At 48.5% G+C, this 24,321-nt stretch overlaps 1 protein-coding gene across 3 annotated transcripts in view; it reads right to left on the reverse strand.

The window, feature by feature from the left end:
- EPHB1 (EPH receptor B1) overlaps nucleotides 1-24,321 on the reverse strand; it is a 388,725-nt gene that overhangs the window by 118,483 nt on the left and 245,921 nt on the right. For all 3 annotated transcript variants that reach the window (XM_045297818.1, XM_045297817.1, XM_004715982.4), the window contains exon 5: nucleotides 4,053-4,177. In XM_045297818.1, the coding sequence (XP_045153753.1) occupies nucleotides 4,053-4,177 (125 nt within the window). The remainder of the gene's footprint in view (nucleotides 1-4,052; nucleotides 4,178-24,321) is intronic.

Below are 24,321 nucleotides of genomic sequence, written 5' to 3' on the forward strand. Positions count from 1 at the left end.
GTCATTTCGATATCGTCACTTGCTGCTTTCGTAGCCTATATAGCAGAGGTGACTAGCTACTACTGAGACTGCATGATCCACACCTGAGATACACATAATAACTCTCTACTGAAGAGTCTGTCAACTCATGGCTTCGATGAGGAGGCTTGGACCTCTCTGGGAAAGGGGATGCGACACAGGACGATGGTGGATCTTGACTGGGGGACTGGTTCTAAGGCAGCTACAAGTCTGGCTTCCACTGGTATTTTCTAAAGACCAGCACTCTGTGGCATGTGGAGTAGGTGGTCCGTTACGAGGTCAGATCATGGTAGCCACAAGCATTTGGACTTAACATGTGGATGCCATCTCTTGTTTCAGGGGCCACATTCATTTTGCAATCCTCAGCACCAGAAGTGATCACATCCACTTCCACAGTGAGCTTAGACGGTCCTACCCTTGAAACGCAATGGGACATCTATGGCCAAGGTTCTGCGATGCCCTACCTGTGACCGTGGTCCTCATGGGTAAGTAATTTAATCTTTCTTTGGCCTAGGTCCATCATCTATAAATTTTGTACACCTGCATTTCAATTTTTTTTTTCTTTTAGGGCTGAAAGCTAATTTATCTGTGCAGATCTGCACAGAATAGGTACTAAACTTATGATGGATTATTATCATTTTGGTTATTACCTCAGGACACCTTCCTCGGGGTCTTTTCCGTTAGTCATATAAATGGTCAAACAATGTAATGGATTTTTAAGCCAGGGACTTTGTAAGTGGAGGGAAGTTGTAAAGCAGCATACAGAACGGTAACCGAGGCTCGAGCACAAAGCCGCCTGCCTTCCCAAGAAAAGCATTCTATCCTGGGGATGGGGACAATAATATGCTCCACTGAGGTGTGGAAGCTGCCTCGGGCATTGAGCTGCTGTGCATATCTCTCTGCTGATAATTAGTATAAATTACTTCGAAGTCGGGAGGTGACTTGAAATGGGAGCATTAGCCTCTTTCGTCGCCTCAGAAGTTAATGAGAGGGTTTCCGAGGATGAGGCGAGAAAGTAAAGGGAAACAGAACTTCTTGAGGGCAGTGTGGAGAGAGAGGGGTCAAGGCAGGAGGTGCAGCGTCTCATGGCTTTGGTCCCAGCCTGTCCTTCAGTCCTTTGCCCCTGTCCCAGTTGCCCACTGAAATGAGGCATAACAAAACGAGAAAGAGAAGGTGGCCTCCGATACCTGCAGCCCCTTCTCAACACGGCCACTTGCTGCAGGGCAAAGAAGCCAGGTCCTGGGCTCATTCCTGGTTCTGTGCTTCGGGCAATGTTTTTTGTTTGCGCTTTGTACATAAAACCAATTATACTGACATGTGTCGCACTAGGTTATGAGGGGAATGGCAGATGGTTCTAAAGCCCACGTTGCTCAAGAGATGCACACCAAGGAGATAGCATTACTATTTTTTCTGAGCTGAATTAACTTCAACATGGCTAGAAGTTCTTGTATATGTGGAAAGAGACAGAACCTTCTGGAGACTGACAGTACTACATATGCTGGCCATACAGGATACCCTATTGGACCATTAGTCAACCTTAGTATCAAAAGGAGACCTGGTGGTCAATCAAAATATGTTGGAAAGTCAACATTTATTAACTGACAAAAGCACATGCTGATGTCATCGAGTTGAGTCCAGTTCATGGCAACCCTGGGTGACCAAGGTGAACCTTCTTGGCTGTTCAATCTCCGCAGGTGCAGATCACCAGCTCGTACCCCTGCAGAGCCCTTGGGTGGGTTTGAGTTAGCAACAGAGTGCTTACTTATTACACCACCAGGGGCTCAAATTCAAAGTTGAGTGGAATGTAATCAGTTTGAGATTGATCTTTTATGAATCAAGATAATTCAATCACCCCCAATTTAATGAAGCATGTGAATTAACTGTATAAATGCCCCTGTGTTCTCTAAACAGAATAGAATATTGCCTGACCCTCCACGCTACTTTCAAGTTTACCCACAGTAGCGGAAGGACATACTTTCTCACAGATCAAACTGGGAGTCACCTGGCCCTCAGCTTTCTGAGAAGCAAATGACAGTCATTTTATACATAGAAAACTGCAACGTGGTTAAGTAATTACTTAACATGACCCCGGCTGCATGGCCGATTAGTTAACAAAGACCCTAGAACCTAGGACCCCTGCTTCCCAACGAAGTCCTGTTCTACCACTCAGCACTGCCTTGGCCTTGGTCTTCTTATTTCCACTGACCCCCTGGCAATCGAATCCAGGCTTCGGACTCTCATACCATCTCTATGCTGACAGCTCTCAAGCAGACGTCCCCAAATCAGTCTTCTCTCAGCACCCCAGAGGTGTACATCTAACTGGGTATGCCACATTGTCACCTCCTGATCTCACCCATATCTCCGACACAGAGCAGAGCCTCCGTTCTTTCCCTCCCTCCACACATGCTTCACCCACAGGGGACCCCTTCTCAGTCAGCAGTCTCTCATCCTTCTAGCGGCTCAGCTCCTAACCCTCCGGTGGGCCCGCAGCCAACCTGCTGGTCCGGCCTTCAGGCTATGTATGCAGAAATTCACTAATTGTCATTGGCCCTGTACTTGCACTTGATTCAAGCTTGCTTTATCCTTGGCTTCGATGGTTGTATACAGGTCGCTGCTATTTTCAAAAGAACATGTTCCCAGGTTTACTACTCTCTGACTTTCCCATTGCAAGTCTCACGGCAGTCATGCCCACAGCTTTCCTGCTCCTTGATTCACCGATTTGGATAGTGCCTCAGGGCCTTTGCATAGGTTGTGGGCTCTCCTGTCACAAGTGCCTACTTCCCAGAAACCTCTCCTCCCTCGGGTCTTACTCAGGTCTGCCTCTTCTAGAAGGCTTGCCCCACCCACCCTATTTACATATGCAACATGGTCCTCCCAACTTTGGCATTCTCGAGCACATCAACCTTGGTCTGCCTTTCCGTTCGGACTCTAACACACATCGCCTGCTAACATCCGTCATGAGGTCTTCCTCTGCTCGCTGCTTGCCTTCCACTGTTGGAAAGTATGCTCCTCAAAAACCCAAACCCAAACTCACTGCCATCAAGTCAATGCCGACTCAAAGCGACCCGAGCAGACAGGGTCTAGAACTGCTCTCGGCTGTTTATGAGACTATGCCCCTTTATGGGAGTAGAAAGCCTCAGCTTTCCCCCCACAGAGCCACTGGTGGTTTTGAACTGTTGACCTTGAGGTTAGCAGCAAAGGCAGGTCTATTTTATCTGATTGAAATGCCAATAGAGACTCACAAAAGTAGACCTGATAAAAAGCAGGCTCTTAACAAATACTGCTATAGAAAATAATGTGAGAATGAACCTTTACCAATCATATGTTGGGCCATTATAGAAGACACTGTATTTTCCTGAGATTTTGCAAATTCTGTAGACTGCCATGGTGGGTGGGAGGCTCTGCTTCCCTTGCAGAGAGACCAAGGACCAACTCCAGAGGGTCCCCTGCCCCTTCTCTTGGCAGCACTTGCCCTGCAGGGTCCCCCAGCAGCAGCTGCTAAAAGGCAGCCAAAGAAGATAATAAACAAATTTCTGTTTCTATTCATTTTATCTCATCCTTCTAAATTTCCATTTGCACAGTTTCTAACCTCCATAAATATATTAATGCATAGTATGTGCATATAAGTTGTAAATAAGCAAACTTATATTAGAAGTCCATGATCAAAAACTGTGGAAACCATCTATCTACAAAGCCACGGAATCTTCAAAGACTCAGTGGCTGCTTGGCAGGTTTGTAGCCTCTCTAACAGCACAGCGAACACGTGGTGTTGAAATGGAAATGTTTCTGGCCTTGCCGGCCCAGGGAGCTGAGGTAGACAGTGAGGTAGAAACTTGCAAAGTTTCCCCCTGAATCAGGGCAGAAAGCGTCCAGTCTGAGCTTCTGAAGGGAGTCCCTGATCTGCACCACCAGATTCCCCTCCCCAAAGACTTCCTCCAGCTCGCTGCTTCCTTACAGACTCAGTTTCCCACTCCCCACCCCACAACCCCCACCATGGGCAAGCAGCTGGAAAACTACAAAGGGAGCCGGCTTACCTTCTCATAGTACCGGATCTCATAGTCCAAGATGATGCCATTGGGCTGCTCCGGCTGAGGCCAGGACAAGGTGATGCTCCTCATGGTGGCACTGACCTGGTGCATGATGGGAACAGTGGAGGGGGCTGTGGAGAGAGGAGGAAAGAGGGAAGGTGAATAAACTCCTGAAGGCATATTCTTATGCATTCCATGAAAGTGCCATCTTTCATCGACAAGCTGGGAGAGACATACCATTAGGTTTGAACCCTACACATTCTTTCTGAGCAAGCCTGTTCTGTAGAACTTATCACAGGTCTGGCGGAATGAGTGGAGTATGGATATCAAAGGAGAGAAACGGTAATACCTCAGGAGAAGAGAAGGTCTGAGAGGCAGATGAGAAAGAGCCTACAGTTGTCATGGGCTGAGAGAAGGGTGGCTTGAACAAAGCAAAGGCTGGTTGGGAAAAAATCCGAGGAACCCCATGTGACTGGGGAGGCCACTGACAATCAGAGAGGCAATGACCACACGGACTGAACGTTTGGAGAGTGGACAGTCAGAAAAGAGGCGCATTGGAATGTCGTTTGAGCCGGAGTGAGGGGAGCTAAAGAGAGGGTAGGGGAATCTCAGACTTACAGTGATGCCAGGAGCTACTGCAGAGAGGAGAACCCAGGCCAGAGATAGAACGGGTCCAATACGAAGGAAGCTTCTAGCAAACGTCACTTTCTGCTACGAGGAAACATCCCTCAAGAATATCGGAAAGCAAACCAACCTCCGTGGTCGTGCCAGAGTGTGCCAAAGGAAGACAGCGGCCAGAGGAGCTCACGGTGCCAATGGAGAAGGCAACCAGACGCGGGGACGCCAGGGAACAAGGGCAAAATCTGCGAGATGGAGCCACACTCTCTGTTTGGGACTGATCTTGCTTATTTCCCAATGGGGCATTTATCACCCCGTGGAAGTAAAACAAAATCTGTCTGGAAATAATAAATGAGGGCTGTCTTTCTGTGGGAAGAGGTGGGTAATGGATGAAGCTTCGCGAAGCACTCGCTCAGGGCTGTTCTGTGTAGTCACGGCACTTCTACAGTGATGAAGGTCATTTCCTCTCTCGAACTCCACTTTATGAGGCTTTCTCTGGGGACTGTGGACGAGTGACATTTACTGGCCTCCGTTTAAGGAAACAGATTCTCTTCCAAGAGGGCTTCCGGGACCCGTGTTCCGATCTGGAAGACTGTGGAAGTCAGTGGGACTGGAGACAAGATGAGGGCAGGGAGTGGTGGGGTAAGCAAAGGCTTCGGCTCCTCCTCGGGTGAACTGAGAAGCATAGAGCATCCGTTCTCAACCTGTGGGTCGCAACCCCTTTCGGGGGTCAAACAACCCTTTCACAGGGGCCACTTGATTCATAACCGTAGCAAAAGGACAGTTATGAAATAGTAACAAAAATAATTTTATGGCTGAGGGTCACCACCACACGAGGAACTGTATTAAAGGGTCGCGACATTCGGAAGGTTGAGGACCACTGGCACAGAGGGCCGTGAAGATGGAAGTCACATGATCTGAAGTCCATCTTAACAACATCACATTTGCTGTGTTGCAAGTAGAACAGAGGGGGCTATGTAAGAGTGGAAAGATCCATCTGAGAGAGAAGAGGATAACGCAGCTTCCAGACAATGGTTCCTCGAACCAGGCACAGAGGTGGAGGTGGGGAGGCGGTCAGGTTAGGGGCACCTTTAGAATGCCTTCGTGGCTGTGGAGGGTGGAAGAAATAGAAGAGTCAAAAAAATGACTCCGAGGCTTTTATGCTAAGCACCTGGAAGAGTGGGGCCGCCATCCATGGGGATCAGGGACGACTTCAGCTGAAGCTGTGTTGGAGAAAAGGCTCGGGCCTCAACTTAGGATCTGCGAAGTGTGAAAGGTCCTTTAGATGCCCAAGGGTGGAAGTAGTATGAGTCAATGAAGGGGCATGAGGTCCAGGCTGGAGATAGAAAATTGGAAGATAAATGCATCCGCACCTCCAAGTTACTTCAAGCCATGAAACAGAAAGAGATTCCCAAGAGAATGAGCATAAGTAGATGCAGGCGTTAAAATTCAGGAGATGGGGAAGTAGCAGGGTAGCCTGAGAAAGGCCAAAGAGGTAGGAGATGAAAGCAAGTGAGTACGGTTATCCAGAAACCAAGCAGAAGGAAGTGACTGGGAGAGAGAATATTCTCCTGCGTCAAGGGAGAGGAAACGAACAGGTAAATAGAATGGCTAACACTGTGGATGGCACTCAGCCGTCTTCACAAGACCCTGTACGGGGAGCACCATGGGCCAGGGCTAGGTGGCTCAGGGAAGGAGAGGCAGAACTGGAAATCATCCAGACCCTGAAGGATCCAGCAGGACAGGCAGTGGACACATGGCTCCACCCTGCCCTTCTCCCACCATGCATACGGTATAGCTCAGGCATCCCTTCAAACCTGTGTGGAAAGACAATTTACATGTTGTTAATCAGATGGGTGTCATGTTGGTGTTCAGGACCAGACAGTCTTGAGAACTGATGCATCACGTGTTAGAAATTGGAAGGGTAATCCTTCCAATATCAAGAATTTCCTGGGTTTCATTCTTATCCAAACACTATGCCAGGCCTGGGCTCAGCACTAGGAACAAGGAGATCACAACCTCTGCCCGAAAGGGGATCCGATCATGGAGATGCAATCACAGGGCAATCAACAGGGAAAACCATGGAAAGGAAGTGTTCCTGTTAGGAGAGATGACAGCCACCTCCCCACCAGCCTGATGAGCAGCTCGCAGACATAGGAGAAAGTGTCAACGGGCAGTGGGCATCATTGCCTGCGTTTCTGCCATCTCTCAGATTTACAGCAAAGCCATGGAGGGCGCAGCCTCTGCGGCGTGCTCTTTAGTCTCCAGTAGGCCACTCAAAAGGTGTTACCTTTGAACTGAAATGTAGTTACGACATGGAAAAGGACAACAGGAACTTCTGCCTGAATATCCAGGCAGCTTACATTTGGTGCACCATCATTGGAGTTTACCTACAGCCATCGTTTCTCTCTTTCCTTCATCAAGTGCCTGTGTGATCATGGGGGGTCGGTGGGATCGGGCATCAGAAGATCAAACACAAAACAGTCATACTGTTGTGAAGGAGAGTGATCAGCGTGGAGACCCAAAGTGCATCTGTTGCTAATCGAACATTCCCTCACAGAAGGGACAACTCATCGAGGGTGCTGTGTAGCACCAACGGAACTCACAACATTCCTCTAGTTCTTTGATACTTCTTCCCCACCCTATCATGGCCCCAGTTTGACAGATAAGAGCATTCAACACATGGATTCCACAATAGATAAACCCCTCAGAAACAGTAATGGGAGTGACAACTCCCAGAGGATACAGGAAGGGAGGGGTGGGGAGAGGGGGAAGGGAGAACTGATAGCAAAAATGGATGTGTAACCCCCTGTGAGGAAGAAGAATGACAGAACTGTGGGTAAAGGGAAACATCGGACAGGGTAAGATATGGAAAAAGATATATAATGTATTAAGGGTTCACAAGGGTGGTAGGGTGGGGGAGGAAGAGAACAAAGAGGAGATGATTTCAGGGGCTCAAGTGGAAAGAAAATGTTTTGAAAATGATGGTGGCAGCATCTGTACAAGTTCACTTGATATAATTGATTTGTGGATCGTTGTAATATCTGTAAGAGCCCGCAGTAAAATGATTAACTAAAAAAAAAAGACCTGGTGATTCGTTTCACGGAACCTTCGGACACATGAGAAAATAAAAGCAAGCCCCAGAGTCCACTCGAACAGCAACTTCTAACAGTGCTGAAGCATGCTGAACAAGGCTGGGACGATTTATTCCGAGAGGCAACTCCGGTGGCCCCCCAAAGAAAGTGGTTTCAAGAAGTCCTGGCCAATCGCCCTCTTTTCTGCAAGCCTCCATCCTCAGAGAAAGTGACCGTGTCCCTGCCTCAAAAGCATACACAAGGTTTCTGACTAAATTAAACATTCTTTTGGGAGAAAATTGAAAACCAAACCCAATCCACTGCCTGTCAAGTTGATTCTAACTCAGTCACCCTATAGGACAGAGTGTGGAGTGGCCAGTGGCTTCAAACTGTTGACCTTGTAGTTAATAGTCTAACTCATAATCTGAGGAGAAGAAAACGAAAATGAAGAGTTCGCAAAATTGCTCAAAGTTAGCAAATATCAACTCTCTTTTTCAGGGAAGTGGCAACGATGAGGGTGGCCAGTCAAATCCACTCTGGGGTGCCTCAGAAGAAAGGCCTGGAGATCAAGTTCTGAAAAATCGGCCACCAAAACCTCATGAAGTATATTTCTACCATGATAGGCACTGGGCACAACAGCATCAGGAGTCCTGGTGGCATGGTGGCTAACAAGCTCAGCTGCTAACCGCAAAGTCAGTGGCTTGAAGCCACCAGCCGTTCCTCGGGGGAAAGGCGGATCTTTTTGCTCCCGTAAAGAGTAGTTACAGTCCCAGACACATGGCAGTCCCACTACCCTGTCCTAAAGGGTTGTACTGAGTCGGCATCGACCCAATGACTCCGAGTTAGGTTTGGTGTAGGCACAAGAGCAACTGGGTTGGTTTTAGTAATAAAATATAAGAAGAATTAGTGTAGGGACTAGTTGGGGGATGGGGGAGGGAGTACAAAGACTTAAGAAAGATGTGTTTGGCCTAAAGAGGAAGTATTCCAAAAATCCAAACAGACTCCAAATTTTATTGCACCTTTTCTAAAAAAACAAACAAACAAAACAAACGAAGAGGCTCATGAAACTGGAACTTGGGATCAAGAGAAAGAGACGGAGGAAAGCAATGGAGGGAGAGAGCCATGTGGATTCCAAGGCAAAACCTACTAGGTCAAACTGAGAAACAGGAGTGTCTGATAAGGGTCTGCCTTTCCTAATAAGAGGCTCTTCAAATATGTTAGAAACAGAAAGAGGCTCAAACATCATTGGTCAGGAGGCTCTGGGATGGAGGAAAATGAAGGCTGGCTGGCTGACTGAGTTCTTTGTCTCTAGTTTTGCCAATGAAGACTTTGGGGAGATCTTGCTCCCAGACTGCTTTTGAAGCAGCCAAATCTGAGATAGTTTGTCACATACAGCAGAGAAAATGCCCAGACTGTTCAGACAAACGGCTGGGACAGGATGGCCTCAGTCCTAGTGTTCAGGTGACATGGGACAAGGGTCAACACAAGCTGCTCATGAGTCATTGCCTTTGGGGCTGGACCTAGCAGACCAGCAACAGCCAGACCGTGTTTCCAAGAAGGGTTCCCAAGGAGACCTTAGGACCTGCATCTGCGAGAGTTGGTTAGGTCTGGGAGGGTGGCGTGCATCTAGCTCAGAAGTTATCCACCCCAAATCCAGGCCCTGGATTCCTGGAGTGCAGAAGTTTGTTACCACGTCACAGGTTCACTGTCCAATACAGTTTATGAATCTGGCCTTCCTTGACCCTTTAGTTTAGTTACTGGCTCAGACATTTTCCTTAGTCATTTCATTTTCCTTATTAGATACGGGCTTTTCCCTCAACAATTAAGCATCTCAAATTCCAAAATGAAAAAAATGAATCGATGGCTTTTCTGGGAGCATTGCTAAGCTTTCCCACATTATTTGCTTATTAAAAATTACTTCAGAAGATATTGATTTTTTGTGTTAAAAGTTAATTATTTCCAGAGTTTTAACCATAATCCACTTGGAGATTTCACACTAAATGATACACTGTTTATTGTGTTTTGTATTTTAAGACATCAAAATGTATATAAATAGTTCTTTGTTAATTGGGACCATCTTTCTTTTTAAAAGACTCTTTTGTTGTGGTTTAGGTGAAGGTTTACAAAGCAGATCTTCAGTTTTACCCTCAACAATTCACACACATTTTGTTTGAACTCATCCACTGTAATCCCGTCAATATAGCATCACTAATCCCACTTCCTCCCTGTGTTCCCTATTTCCATTCCCGCTTCTTTCCTAACCCCCTATCCGTGAGCAAATGCTACTCTCTGATCTTAAATGGCTGGTTATTCTAGTATGGGGTAAGTTCAGCTCCAGACCTGATGGGTGACTAAGAGTGATAGTCACTCTCTGACCAGTAAGCCTGGTCTTACAATGATTTTGAGTTCTGCTCCACATTTTTTCTCCCACTTTATTCAGGACCATCTGATGTGATTCTTGTGAGAGTGGTTGGCAGTGGTGGCCAGGCACGATCCAGTTCTTTTGGTCTCAGGGACAGGAAAACTGATGTTGTCCACTGGAGGCATTATTTCCATGTGACTTGCAATTTTTGTCATTCTTCTCTCTTCCTGATGGGGAGAGTCCAATATTTCCACCTTAGATGGGTGCTCGTGGGCTTTTAATGCCCTACTCACTCCTTGCCAAAATAGGATGTGGAACATTATCTTTGTGAACTACAATTGTATAAAAGAGTTTTAAAAGCTAAACACACATCATTCAACATTAAATTGATCTATAGGAATCATAGGTCACCAGGCCATATAAACATTAAATGCACTTGGCTGCTGACAGGTTAGAAGTTCAAGTCCACCCAGGGGTACTCTGATAGGTTTATGGTGATAACCTGGCCAATAGGAACAGTTTGATTGGAGAGCAAAGAGATCAATGGCCCACCCCTCTCTTTTTTGCTCTCTGGTGACTGGACCAACATGTGGCTGCTTTAGCTAGTGATCTGCCTCAACTTGGGAGCTACACTACCTGTTAGATAGCCAACCCGTGTATCATGTAGCTAGAGCTTAAGGTTCCTACGAGACCTGCTTCACCACGCTGCTGCTGTATACATCACTTGAGCTTGAGGCTGATGGATCCTGTTGTCTTGCATTTCTGGGGTTGGATATCTCATCCAGGTGTGCTTCGCTAAGTTTCTGAGTTGCTGACTGTTGGTGACCCACCCAGCTGCTTGCTGCCTGCGGCTGGGCTGCCTGCAATGCCCGAGGGAAGACTCAGCTGTCTGCTTCCTTGACCATGGACCCAGCAGCCCTAATGAGTTGAAGGACTTTAAGTACATTAACTGTTTCATGAGGTGAACTACTGTGAGTTGTACTGCTGTGTGGACTAATTAGCTATTATATTCCTCCATGCTGTATATAGTGCTGTATGTATGTGTATATATATATATATACCCTGTCTAACACAGGTACTTTGGAAGGAAGGTCTGAAGATTTACTTTTGAAAAATCAGTCATCAAAAGTCCTGGTACAGTTTTACTTCAGCATACATGGGGCTGTCGTTAGACAGAATTGACTCCAATTGTTTTTCTCTAGTGTACCAAAGCAAACACACAAACTAACCTCAAACTCACTGCCAATGAGTCAATTCTGACTTGTGGTGACCCTGTAGGGCAGGGCAGAACTGTCCCTGTGGGTTTCTGAGACTCTGTTTACTGTAGTGGAATGACCCCATTTTCTCCCAAGAAGAAATGGTGGTTTTGAACTGCTGACCTCACAGTTATCAGCCCAATGTATAACCACTATGCAAGTGAAGGGATCCTTTGCTAGCATATATAGGTCAAAAGGTCAATTTCACAGCTGATCATGGGGATGGCACAAAACTGGATAAACCTCCCTCCACTGTGCATGAAATTTCCCTGAGTTGGAGATGGCTGCTACTAACAGCAAACCTGGAGTAAAATATTTGAAGAGTATTATGGATTGAACTGTATAATGTTTGTTGTAAACAATCCCATTTAGGAATGAGTTTCCTTCATTATGTTAATGAGGACACATTAGTGTTGATTTTAAATAAATCTTTTCTAAGATATAAAAGAACATATAGAACAAGGCCTTGCACAAGTGGAGTTAGAAAAGGATGGACGCCATGCCAGCAAGCCACCTTGGTGGCCAAGGAGTGGGAGCCCAGAAGAGACAACAACCTTCCCCCAGAGCCCATCTGCACAGAGAGAAACCTTCCCCTAAGACCAGTGCCCTGATTCTGAATTTTAGCATCCTAAACCAGGAGAAAATAAATGTCTATTTGTTAAGGCCATCCACTTGTGGGTTTCATGTTATGTTAGCACTAGGTAACTAAGACTAAGCGGTTATAAAAATATGAAACTTGAGTTTCAGAATTCAGAAAACCTCATCACATTATATGGGCAAATAATGCTGCTCTGAGGGTGGAAAGGATGCCTGTGACAAGTGTCCTGAGGCCTGTCGCCTACCCTAGGAGCTGGTGTGCCGGTCACAGCTGAGGCATTCTACCTGGGTACTGACTCTAGCACGTCTCTCAGAAGAGAGCGAAATGGTCTCTCTGGTTGTAGAAGGATAACTCTTGCTAGGTGGTGTTAGAGTAGCCTTCTCGAGTTCTTCCGAATGAAAGGGGCTCACAGTGAGCCCTTAGAGTGAAGCTGCTGTCCCAGTGTGAGCAAGGTAAACTCATCTACAATCATGGGCATTGCTCTGTTAGGACAACTATCGATTTTTGAAGGAGCCCTGGAGACAGTGGGTTAGGAATCAGACTGCTAGCTGCAAGCAAGGCCAGCTGCCCGATTCTACCAGTCACTCTAAGGGAGAAAGACAAAGCTTTCTGCGCCAGTAAATAGCAACAGCCACATAAGCCCAAAGGGGCAGTTCCACTCTGGCTTATCTGACTGTTACGAGTTGGAATCAACTCAATGGCTCTGGGTTTGAGATTCATCACTGAGAGACACTTGTAGATTGTTCCCATTTTGTTACTCATGAGTAAGCTGCTTGGGCATCCATATACAAGTTTCTGGGTGGACATATGTCTCTATTCCTCATAGGTATAGGTCTACAAGTAGAATTGCTAGACCATAATGCTATCCTATTCTTTCTAGGAAAGCACTTACCAGACAAACTGTCTTTAGATTAACTATTTCCAGTCTCCACTGTGGACCCCAGCTATGAGGACAATGGGGTAGCTTAAGGAAGAAAAAGGGGTCCAGAGTCCCAACTCAAGGAAGTCTACATTAACAGACATGAAGAAGGGCGGGCTCTACTGATGCTGTAGAGAGGTAGGTTTCTATTTTGCCTCTTCATGGCTTACTCGATGATCTTGCGGTATATTAGTCCCTCCTTGGATACACAACTGTTCAATAAGGATATTAATTCTTAAGTTATAAATGTTCAAAATGTTCTGAGGATGTGCCAGACAAGATCTATTGCTACTTCTTGGCCCCTACTACATCCAGCCCTCAGGGCCAAGAGACTCGGCCAGCACACCAAACTCCTCTTGAGTTTGCCCAGGTCTGCTCATGCAAATCAGTCCTTGACCCTCATTCTCGAAGGCAAGAGTCAGAGGCAGCCTTGGGGAAGTGCTCGATGAATGTCTCTGAGGGGGATATATAAACATGTGGATAAGCCCGGGTGGGGGGCAATAGATCGAACCAGCTTGGAGAAAGGGAAGGCTAAGAACTGGACTCCCTAGGGGAGAGTGTCAGGAAGAGAGATGATGTCAAGGACAGAATATCATGCATGCCCTTGAGCTTTTCTAGGAAGTAACCCGGAAAGTGAGCGATGGGGCATTTCATCCTTGAGGATAAGAAGACCGCATGCCTCTGAGAGGAATGAGCCTTGTTTCCGGCATCGTGAGTTCTGTCCACGCTCGGCCATTGCCTTTCTCCTTTTACCTCAGCACGGGCCCCCTTTGCTTGTGCACCTCTGGGCCTCTTCATTTCAACAACACCGTTCATCTTTCTAAAGCTGGCTTTGCCCCAGGTTATTCAGATGACCCTAACCCCTGCAATCCGTTCCCTTTGGAAAAGTTCCAGACTCCCTGCTTGCTCCCTCTTAGGAACCTGCTGCTCTGGGTGGACTCTTCCATTGACCATATACCATGAGAATTCAACGCTTGGCATCTCTACCTGTAGTGCCACCTTCTTGGGATCTATCTCTTCATCACACCGCGTGCTTCCGAGGGACAAAACAAGCCACAGACTCCTCTGGCTTCCCTGCTCACCAGAGGTGGCCTTCAGAGGGCAACCTGCTTGTTTTCTATAACTCTCAGGACACTAGGTTTAATGTTTCAGGTGCTCATCTCTGCTCTCCATCATGGAATAAACGGTGTAAGAAAGAATCATGGTTTAAGTCATTTTCTACTGTATTAGTACATAATAGTTGTTCAATAAAAACTTCTTCTCACCCGATTAATTGTGGACTTTCCGCTAAAGACGCTGAAAGTAAAGAGGGCCAGAGAGTCCCTTGGTTCTACCAACCGTGGGCTTGAACTTCACATAAGAATGGAAGGAAGGATGGAGGGGCAGGTTTGTTCTTCTTTGGCTTCCACTTCAAGGGGGGGTGGTGTCTGAGTGGGTCTGGGTATAGTGGTCCCAGGGGGATGAGGGTAGAGAGTGGGTCTGGGTATAGCGGTCCCAGGGGGATGAGGGTAGAATGTTTCTGTTTTGTTGAGACCCAGACACTTGGAAGATGGAAACTCTCCTCATCTCATGACATGTTTCAGCTACGGCGGTACCCAATTTTAGTCGTTTTCAAACTGTGTGTAACCTGTACAACAGGGTCTCCAGATAATAGCTCCCTGGGTGCATACAGCGGAAGTTGAAAAGTTAAGGCCACTCTGGGGGAATCAGATGTGGAGGTCTCTGAATCCTGAAGCAGCCCTTTGCTTCCTCCCGATCCCTGCCTCTCAAGACCAGCACCAAGATCTGCAAATGCAGGCAGTCTCCAGAGCTGTCCTTGAGCCTCGGATTCAATGATGTGAGACCCTGCAACATTTGGGTGATGGTGTGGGAAATGAGGGGATGTTTGAAACATCCTGAGAAACAACCCCAAGTTGTTTCAATTGGCATTCAAATGCCACTAAAGACTTCAAGCTGACTAGTACTGATGCAAACCACAAGGTCAGCATCCTTGGGAGAAAGATGGGGCTCTCTACCCCAGAGTGATTGTCTTGGAAACTCACAGGGGCAGTTCGACCCTGTCCTATTGGGGTGCTATGAGTTGGCATCAACTTGATGGCACCAAGTGTATTTGTTGTTTGACAAAGGAGCAGTAGCACACAGGTGGATGCTATTTCTACGGAGATTTCTGTCTCAGGAGGTAACTTCCTCTGCTGAGAAGGCCCTGTTTAGTTACCAGGTCCCCCTTCTATTGGTGAAAACTCATTTCGTTGCACAAATATGCTTGAATTTTACATTAGGACGTCTGGCTCATTAAATATTTTTGGTGCGGTAACACTTCTGGTCAAAGTAGATTAAACAAATAAGCAATTAGTTTGGAGACTGAGTATGAATACAAAAGCAGAATTCATTATTTTTCTAATTGTTTTCCCCGATTGTGGACTTTGGCTTTCTGTTCGCACTCTCTCTGCACTTTGCCGGGAGATGTTCCACCTCTCTCCCCCTCCACCTCGGCATCACCTGGGACAGGGGACTCTCTGGAGGGTTTGGCATCAGCTCCACGGTGTGGCTTATTGACAGCTGAGCCTGGTCTGGGAGCTCAGTGGAGCGCAGGGGACAGAGGAAGTGAGGGCTTCAGGCTGCATCATCCCCACACCCGGGCAGGGAGCTGCAGGCCAGGCCTCCTGCCCCTTCACCCTGACCGTTTGGGGTCTAAGCCAAAGTGGGTGCAGTGAGGGTGACAGCTGACAGTGATTACAACAGAGGCTCTCAATCTGACAAGACCTCTGATGTGCTGGGGGGCAGCTGTTTGTTGATTGTGGTCACCCCCGGACCCCAGGGCGTGGTCCCCATTGGCATCACCTGGGCACTGCAGAATTTGGAGTCTTGCCCGAGGCCCACTGAATGAGGATGTCTCAGGGTGGGGCCCAGTAACCTGGCTAACCAGCTTCTGGAGGATCCTGATACAGCTCAAGTTTGAGAACAGCTGATCTAGAAATCAGAATATGAAACTCTGAAAGGACGTCAGGCATCCATCCAGTTTCTGTCCACACTTACCACTTCAAGATTGGAAGAGCGGGAAAGTGCCGTCCCCGAGCCCCCAGCAGGCTGGTGCAGAGCCAGAAGAGAGCCAGGCCTCTTTTTCCAGGGAAATGTGCTTTTTCCAGGCCTTTGATGCTCCCTCCTCCACTCACGAGGTCAGGCGATGGCAGTGCCCCAACCCCAGGCCCAGAAGTCTGAGTGTCTGGACTTAAGGCCCAGAGCACTTTCCTTAGAGTCTGGAAAGGCACAGCCCATGTACCGCTTGCTCAGGCAGAATTCTCTCTGGCCATGCTCAGCCGTGACTCACTCCTACACACACACCACACACACAAAGTCCTGGGCCTCCTTTCCTTGATCCAGTGTCCCCTACTCCACCATGGCCACCCCTGCCAAGCCCTGCTTCCAGCTGGTGGGTCAGTAGAAGTAAACTCCCCAGTATCTCTCCACTAACCTGCTCACTGAGCATTCCCTCCAGCCTTCTCTTAAAGGCAAACTGGCTTTGTCCTTAGGACATACCTTCTCTCAAGTTCTGGTGCATCATCATCCTGCACACCCCACCTCAGGGGCAGGCTGTGGGGTATGACCTCATTACCCATAGCCTGTGCCATGCCACTCCTCACCACCTCCCTGCACCCTGTGGAAAACGGGCTACCGTCCTCCACCTCTTGAGACCAAGCCTTCCCCGACTCACTGAAGACTCTGGTTCTGCCCCAGCCTTTCTCTTTCTCCGAACTTGTCCTTGTGTTCCTGACCTCAATATCTGCGTGAATCCCACATCCCACAGCCTGGCCCCTTGGGTACTACATGCCCCGGCTTGTCCTCTCCTGAAGTTACTCAAAACCACAGATTCCAGTATTCTGCTTTCTCGTTGCCATCTCAAAGATCTCAACCCAACGGTCCCTGGTCTCAGCTGGGCCTCTCGTGCCCAACACAACAGCCCTCTCTTTTATTCACATCCTTTTGATCCAGCTCAGCACCCCCCCCCCATTGGTTTAACTGTCAAGACGCGCTACACCCTTTCTCCTATTTCTGTACAGCATGCTGTTGTTATGAGATGATGTTCAGTTGGTTCTGACCCACTGTGACCCCATGTGGCAGAGCAGAACTGCCCCGTGGGGTTTCTTTGCTGTAAGTGGTATGGGAGCAGATCCCCTGGTCTTTGGTCGGTACAGGCCGTGGGAAGGTTCAAACAGCTAACCTTTTATCAGCCAAGAATGTAACCTTTGCGCCACCGGGCCTCTTGACCATGGTGTCCAGGTGGCAAACCTTAACCCACAATAGACTCAAGAACTGCGGCCAGGAGCTTCTCCCTTCCAACAGGCAAGCCCTCCTGAAATGCCCCACAACAGAGTGAATGCTTGGTGGATGTGTCCCCGCCTGCGCCGAATGTGGTTCTCAAGGCTTTCTGGAGATGCCGAAATCCTCTGGTCAATTCAATCTCCCAGCATCTGCAAAGACACTGTGCGTCCTTCCCATTCTCCTGAAGCCTTCCGTCTCGGTACTTCTCCTTCATGCTCATTAACCACCCTTACCTCCCCCCGGACGTCCAGGGACCACAGCCATGCCCGGGGACTCCCACTTCCACAAACTGCGCACTGACCAAACCAAGCCCGCCTGCTCTTAGCACAGCCACTGAGCACCGCTGGGAGCACTGACGGGGCATCGCCTGCGTGCTCAAAAACCACCAGCTCATTTCCTTGCTTGGGTTTCTTTGTTCTCTATCTATGCCAACTGCCTGAGACCAACCCCTCAAGGAAGCTACTCGTTAGGCGAGGTGGCAGTGCCCTCCCAGAGCACAGAGAAGTCTGCAGTGGTGACAAGGGGCCTGCCTTGTGTTCCTCAGGCAGCAAGCTGCTCAATGCAAACCTCCAAGAGCCCCACCTCCTTCACTGGGTGTCCCACCTGTCACCCAGCCTCAGGGCAGCTTCTGTGTCTGAACCCTCCCAGTGTCTCTAGTATGAAGGACTGTGCCTGCCCCTCAGCCCTCGGGGCTATCTCTCAAGGGCACTGCACAGCAGTCTCCACCCAGCCCTGCCCACACCCATCTTCTCACCACCTCCTTCCCTGGGGGCAAACCCATCCCCACAAACAAATACTCACCCATTGGCTTTATTATATGGTAAAGACTAGTCAGGACACCCTGTATCAGAGGGCACACCCACTGGGCACATGGTGACCATGATGAGGGGGACAGGGCCCTTTCTCTTCAGTAGCCCCAAGGCTATCAGGAAACACAGGCCTACTCCCTTGAAAAAAAACGTGCTCACAAAGAAGACCTCATCTCATCGTGTTGTCTTTATAATGAGGCCAATTTAAAGAGGAACCACCCGCCTATGTCACTCAGGCCTTCCTGTGAGGTAGGGGCAGGACTGGGCCCTTGTTTGTCCCACAGCTCTTGTAGAAGGATAAAACATCTGCCCAGAAAAGACGAAAACCCAAAGACAGAAAACATTTAGAAACAATATCTTTAAAGAAACAACATTCCAAAATCCTAGGTCTCCCTTCCTGAGCCGGTGTTCTGCAGCTGAGCTCCCAGGAGGAGGCTGACGTCAAGCAGGGCTGGGCAGCTTGCAAGAAGGCTCCCTGACATTGGGACATATGTGTGGTCCAGCACTGCCCTTATTTCCCCAGCACAGTGACTGGGGCTCTCCCCCCACCCCCAAACATCTTTCACATCCGCTCAGCGAAGATGTTAATTTTCTGAAATTAAACACTTAGCTTGATTACTGTTTTGTTAATTGCTGCATTCAAAAACCCCTGGTGCTCCTGCTTGTTGAGCACGATGTCGCTGTGAAAATGATGAGGCACCGCGTTGGTGTGCAGCTGGACACACAACAGCGCTGGAGTGCCACCCAGACGCCCCACCCCCACTGCGCCTGCTCAGCCAGCTGGGTCCTGCTTGTGGTAGAGCAGGAAGCCAGGTCATGGTGGAGTGTCTCTGACAGGGCCATGCTTTGGGGGACAGAGCACCCAGAAAGACTTGGATCTCTCATCAACATCTGGGAGACTGGCAGGGCCCAACTCCTTTTCCCACACCACGCCCACCCCTGCCTAGTGATGAAAAGACCACACAGAGAGCTCGCTCCGCAGTACCGCTTGCTGCCGCCTGGAAGGAAAGACTGCCCCATGCCTGCATTCAGTCCACACTGCGCAGATCCACTCACGAGTGCTTTCTGAGTCTCAGGCGCCTCGTTCAGTGGAGGTAGCGGCTTCATGGAGATGGACGAGCCAATAGGGCAGGTGTACACAGGGCACGTTCTCCTGATAAGAACAGTGTGCTCGTGGACCCAGCCAAACAGTCAGGCTCGGTGTGGACAGATCACTGGGGTCCCTCCTCTCTCTCACCCTTTAGCCAAGGCCACAAGGTAACCAGCAACTACCCTATCTCCCCCTGTTCTGTGAGGAGCGAGCGTGGTAAGGACCTCCTTTGGACTGGGAGGTGAGTCAAGCATTGTTAGATCCTCCCCGCCAGCAGTTCCATTTCTCACAGCACAAGATTCCTCTTGCAAGGCCTGGATCGAGATGGAGTGATAAGCAAAAGAGCTTCCTGGGTCCCCCGGGGGCCACTCTAGTCACACCAACAGCGATGCAAGGAGGGGCATTCCCAGCTGCCTCTGGAGCTGTGAGCAGAATCGCTGGCACAGGTATACTCCCATACCCACCCACCAGGCAGTTCACTTGAGCGAGCAATGCAAAGAGCTCACCCACTACACCGTCACTTTACAGCAAACCCCACCTCAAACCACATGTGCATGGGGTCGCAGGTGGTCTTCTGGAAAGGGAGGTTGTCACTGCAGTAAGGAAATGGTACTAAGAGCACAGTGGGGGTCCGAGGACCCTGGGTCTCTTCTCAGCTTAGCCCCCAGCTCATGGGGTGATTTTTCTGGGCCTCTGGACCTCAGTCTAGGCATGAGTGCCATGGAGGCTCCCGAGGGCTCGGCTATTGGTCTGTTGGTGTGGCTTCGGTGCCTCAGGGAAGGTTTGCTGAGTAAGTGAATGAATGCCATCCCCAAGAGCAGAACCCAGCGCTTCAGCATTCAGGAAGCCCTCCTAGGCCTGGTGCTGAAGGAATGAGTGCACTTCCAGAGTTGAATGCTGAAACAAGCAAGCATCGCTGGCTCCTCTCTGTTTTATCTTGAGCATCATTCAAATGTTCTTCCTTGGAGCCAGAGAATGATGACAGGTCTGTAGACCATGGGGACACATTCTGGATCCTCCCTCCCCGCCCCCGCCCATCACCAACTTAACACTTACACGTGTTGATCATACTATAGCGCTCTGATCCATAGGTTATTGGTTGGCTCACTTTTGGAGGTAGGTGACCAGGCTTGTCTCCCTAGTCTGTCTGAGTTGGGAAGCTCTGTTGAATCCCAAATCGCATGATAACAACATTCAACCCTCCACTGGCAGATGGGCGGTGGCCATGCATGGGGTGAATTGTTTGAGAACGGGCCTTTCCACATGGAAAATTCCATCATGGAACCAACACTGGCCCCACAACACGCATATACTACAATTCATGTACGCATGCCAAAGATATCCGGGAACGATCTATCAAGGTGTTCCTCCCTCGTGAAGCTGACTCTCCGCAGAGCCCACAGGCTGGTGACGGAGGTCAAGGCAGCAGTGCAGGACCCCCAGCCTCCTTCCTGACCCAGACCACCAGCTCACACCCAGCTGCTGGCTGACATCTAGCACCTCCATGAAGTCACTTGAAAGTTCCTTGTCAACGTCAGGACTCAAGAAACAATAACCACCACTTTTCTAAAATGAACAACGAGAAGAAGACAATGAAATGACCTATGAGATGGAAGTAAGAACAGGGCGCAAGTCGTTCTTCACATCAGTGGGAGGTTTCCCTGAAGTCACAGCATCTTTGTGAAGTCCAGGCTCCATCTTGCGTCTGCTCAGGAGCGAGCTCAGCCCGCTCTTTCCCACGGGAACAGCTCTGAAGAATGAACTGGTCGGAGCATATGGATCTTAACATCCTGCATTTTTTCACAGGCAGGAGTGTAATATTTTTTTAATATTTAATTTTGAGATTTACATAATATCTTTCCTCCAAAGAGCTCAATATATTGCAATATCATAAAACTCTTTTTCATATTCAAAGATTATTCTTTATGCATGCAAATACTATATTTAACCAAGGAATAATGCAAATTAAGTGATGTATTCAGAGAAATTGGTGGGCTAGATAATTCTTTTGTAGGAAAAGTAGTGTATCTGAGTGACTTTAATTTTCTAAGAACTTCAAATACAGCCTGAAAAAATGGACAAACCTTAGGGCTTTGTGACAATTCACAGATGTCGTACAGTATGTTAAAAAATAAGGTTAGGCAATGGATTGTGTCTGTGTTGTGTGCCTACTGAATATGTTAGTCTTCCACATTCAATTGGCACAGCAGGCCATACATGAACTGTGTGTGATACAAATGGCAGATGTAAATAGTGTGGGCGGGCTCAGGAAAGTAAAGAAGAAACATATGACGAGAAGACAGGCGAGTTCCTCCGAGTGGCAGGATCCCTCTGTGCCAGGTAGGCAGGTTCTGGGCTCCAGTCCCATCCTTATCACTAAATCCCTGGGACCCAAACACTGTCGTCTTTCTTTCTGGTACCTGCTCCTCCTGGTGCAGACAGACAACCCATCCGCTCTGTTACTGATCTGCTGTGGATAATTTTAATCTCCAGCAGCCTAGGAGGGAGGAGGCCAACAAACTGCTCTCTGGCTCAGGACAGATTCTCAGACATGATGCTAATCTCCCAGTTCATTCACGGAGGAGAGAATGGTTTTCCATCCCCTGCCTCATTGGCTTGTCACCACAGCACTAAGAAGCAGATGTTGGTACCCCCGTTTGACAGGGCAGAAACCGAGGGGGCACAGTGGTGAAGAGATGTTGCATTAGCCACCTGGCTGGTGAGGAGTGGAACAACAACACGGGGTCGCTATGAGTCAGCATTGACCCTCATGGCAGTGTGTTTGGTTTGGGTTTGTCAATACTTTAAAACTGGGTAATCAGCTTCTGTGAGCTGGCAGCCCTGGGCAGGGGAGCACACATTGTGCCTTACACACCCCCACCCCATGATCTGCAGTTCACACCACCTGGGACTGCTTCAGCCCGACCCTGGCTCTGCCCTTACTGCCCTGCCTGGCTCCATGGCCTTTGAGTTTTTTCCCTCCGGATGCCAGAGCCACTGGCTTTATTTCATCTCGCTACTAGTTGATTTTATAGATGTGCTGGTCTTATCCGTGTCTTGTTATTTCCCCCCCAAGATTTCCTCGGAGGCCCCCTTTCCCAACTCTGACACTCAGTGTCTAGTTGGCAGAAGAGAGAAGGAGAGTTTGTCATTCACTTAATTCTCTCTGACAGCCAGATGATCCGGCCATCAGTCTGAATCTGGGGCCAGATGCGGAGAGTGACTGCGGGAGTTAGTGGTGAGAACCACCTCTCTGCAGATAGCTTGGCCGCTGGAACAGAGAGTTCCACCTGATCCGCTCTATTTTCAACTCAGGGCAGCTGTATTGAGTGCAAGGATGCCTCCCTGCAGACCTCACGTAACTCTGAACTTGCATAATTCATGGCCAAGCCTGATCAAAGATGACGGACAGTTTCTTTTCCCCTGACAGCTAAAGTGGCCCTGCTATATGGCAATAGATTAGAGAGAGCTTACAACTCACACCACCCACAATAATGTGATTTTTGATGAGGCTGAGGAGAAAATGGCTTCAGACCCGAGTCTGAAGCCCAGGTTAGTCATTTAATAGCTGTGAGATGCTGAACCAATTCTGAAAACACGCTGACCCGTTTCTTCACCTGACCCATCTCATCTCTGGAGAGAACTTGGCAGAGGCTGGGTACACTGGAAGTGCTCAAAACTGGGGGTTGTTTATAGATTGGAGAATGACCAATCCTGATACTCTCCAAGTGGAACACGATCCTTGCATATCTGTGACGAGGTACTAAGCAAACTGATCAGTCTCAGAAGAAGTATGACCAGAGCGCTCCTTAGAGGCCAGGATGATGAGACTTTGTCTTACATACTTTGGACATGTTGTCAGGAGAGACCCGTCCCTGGAGAAGGACATCATGTTTGGTAAAGGGGAGGGGCAGTGAAAACGAGGTGGGTTGACACAGTGGCCACAATGGGCTCCGCGACAGGAACCATTGTGTGGATGGCGCGGGACCGGGCAGTGTTTTGTTCTCTTGTGCACGGGGTTTCTGGGGCCAGAGCCGACAGCTAACAGCAACATGCCCCAGGCTGGGGTTGCAATAGAGAAACACAGAGGCCGTCTCAACCTCAGGACTCCCACAGACCCTGTGTGATACAGTCCTGCCAATGCCAGAGTACAGAACTAGACCGACTATCCCCGAATGACCAAAATGACACAGTCTCCCAAGGTCTCTTCTTAGATCTCAGCCCTTGGGGTCAAGAGAAATCTACCAATGATCTTGTCTGATGGACTGGTGCCAACCATACCCTTATCCTGTTGGATATCCACATAAGCCCAGAAGAGCTGCCTGTAACCATCGGTCAGGGCTCATGAGAGCAGCACAAGGGGGCATCAGTGTGGCATCTCTGGGAAACCCCGAGAAAGAAGAGCATGACAATTAGTAAAAACTGTACACCCAGCCACAGACGTGGCCTACAGGCCCTAGACAAAGGAAGAACCAGCCCATTGTACTGAGCAGTTTCCCAGGGTGGAGTCTGCTGTCCACTGTGTGGCCGATCAGGTGCACAAGCACTGGGCAGCCAAGTTAATCAGCCCTTTTCTCTCATGGACTCTCACATACATTGTCAGAATCCAATTCAGCTTGGAGTCAATTTGTTCTCTCTCTCTCTCTCTCTGTCAAACACACACACACCATGCAAATACTATATTTAACCAAGGAATAATGCAAATTAAGTGATGTATTCAGAGAAATTGGTGGGCTAGATAATTCTTTTGTAGGAAAAGTAGTGTATCTGAGTGACTTTAATTTTCTAAGAACTTCAAATACAGCCTGAAAAAATGGACAAACCTTAGGGCTTTGTGACAATTCACAGATGTCGTACAGTATGTTAAAAAATAAGGTTAGGCAATGGATTGTGTCTGTGTTGTGTGCCTACTGAATATGTTAGTCTTCCACATTCAATTGGCACAGCAGGCCATACATGAACTGTGTGTGATACAAATGGCAGATGTAAATAGTGTGGGCGGGCTCAGGAAAGTAAAGAAGAAACATATGACGAGAAGACAGGCGAGTTCCTCCGAGTGGCAGGATCCCTCTGTGCCAGGTAGGCAGGTTCTGGGCTCCAGTCCCATCCTTATCACTAAATCCCTGGGACCCAAACACTGTCGTCTTTCTTTCTGGTACCTGCTCCTCCTGGTGCAGACAGACAACCCATCCGCTCTGTTACTGATCTGCTGTGGATAATTTTAATCTC

Source organism: Echinops telfairi, unplaced genomic scaffold, assembly GCF_000313985.2.
Source record: "Echinops telfairi isolate 266 unplaced genomic scaffold, ASM31398v2 ScPeMD7_7422;HRSCAF=8460, whole genome shotgun sequence".
NCBI classification, from domain to species: domain Eukaryota; kingdom Metazoa; phylum Chordata; class Mammalia; order Afrosoricida; family Tenrecidae; genus Echinops; species Echinops telfairi.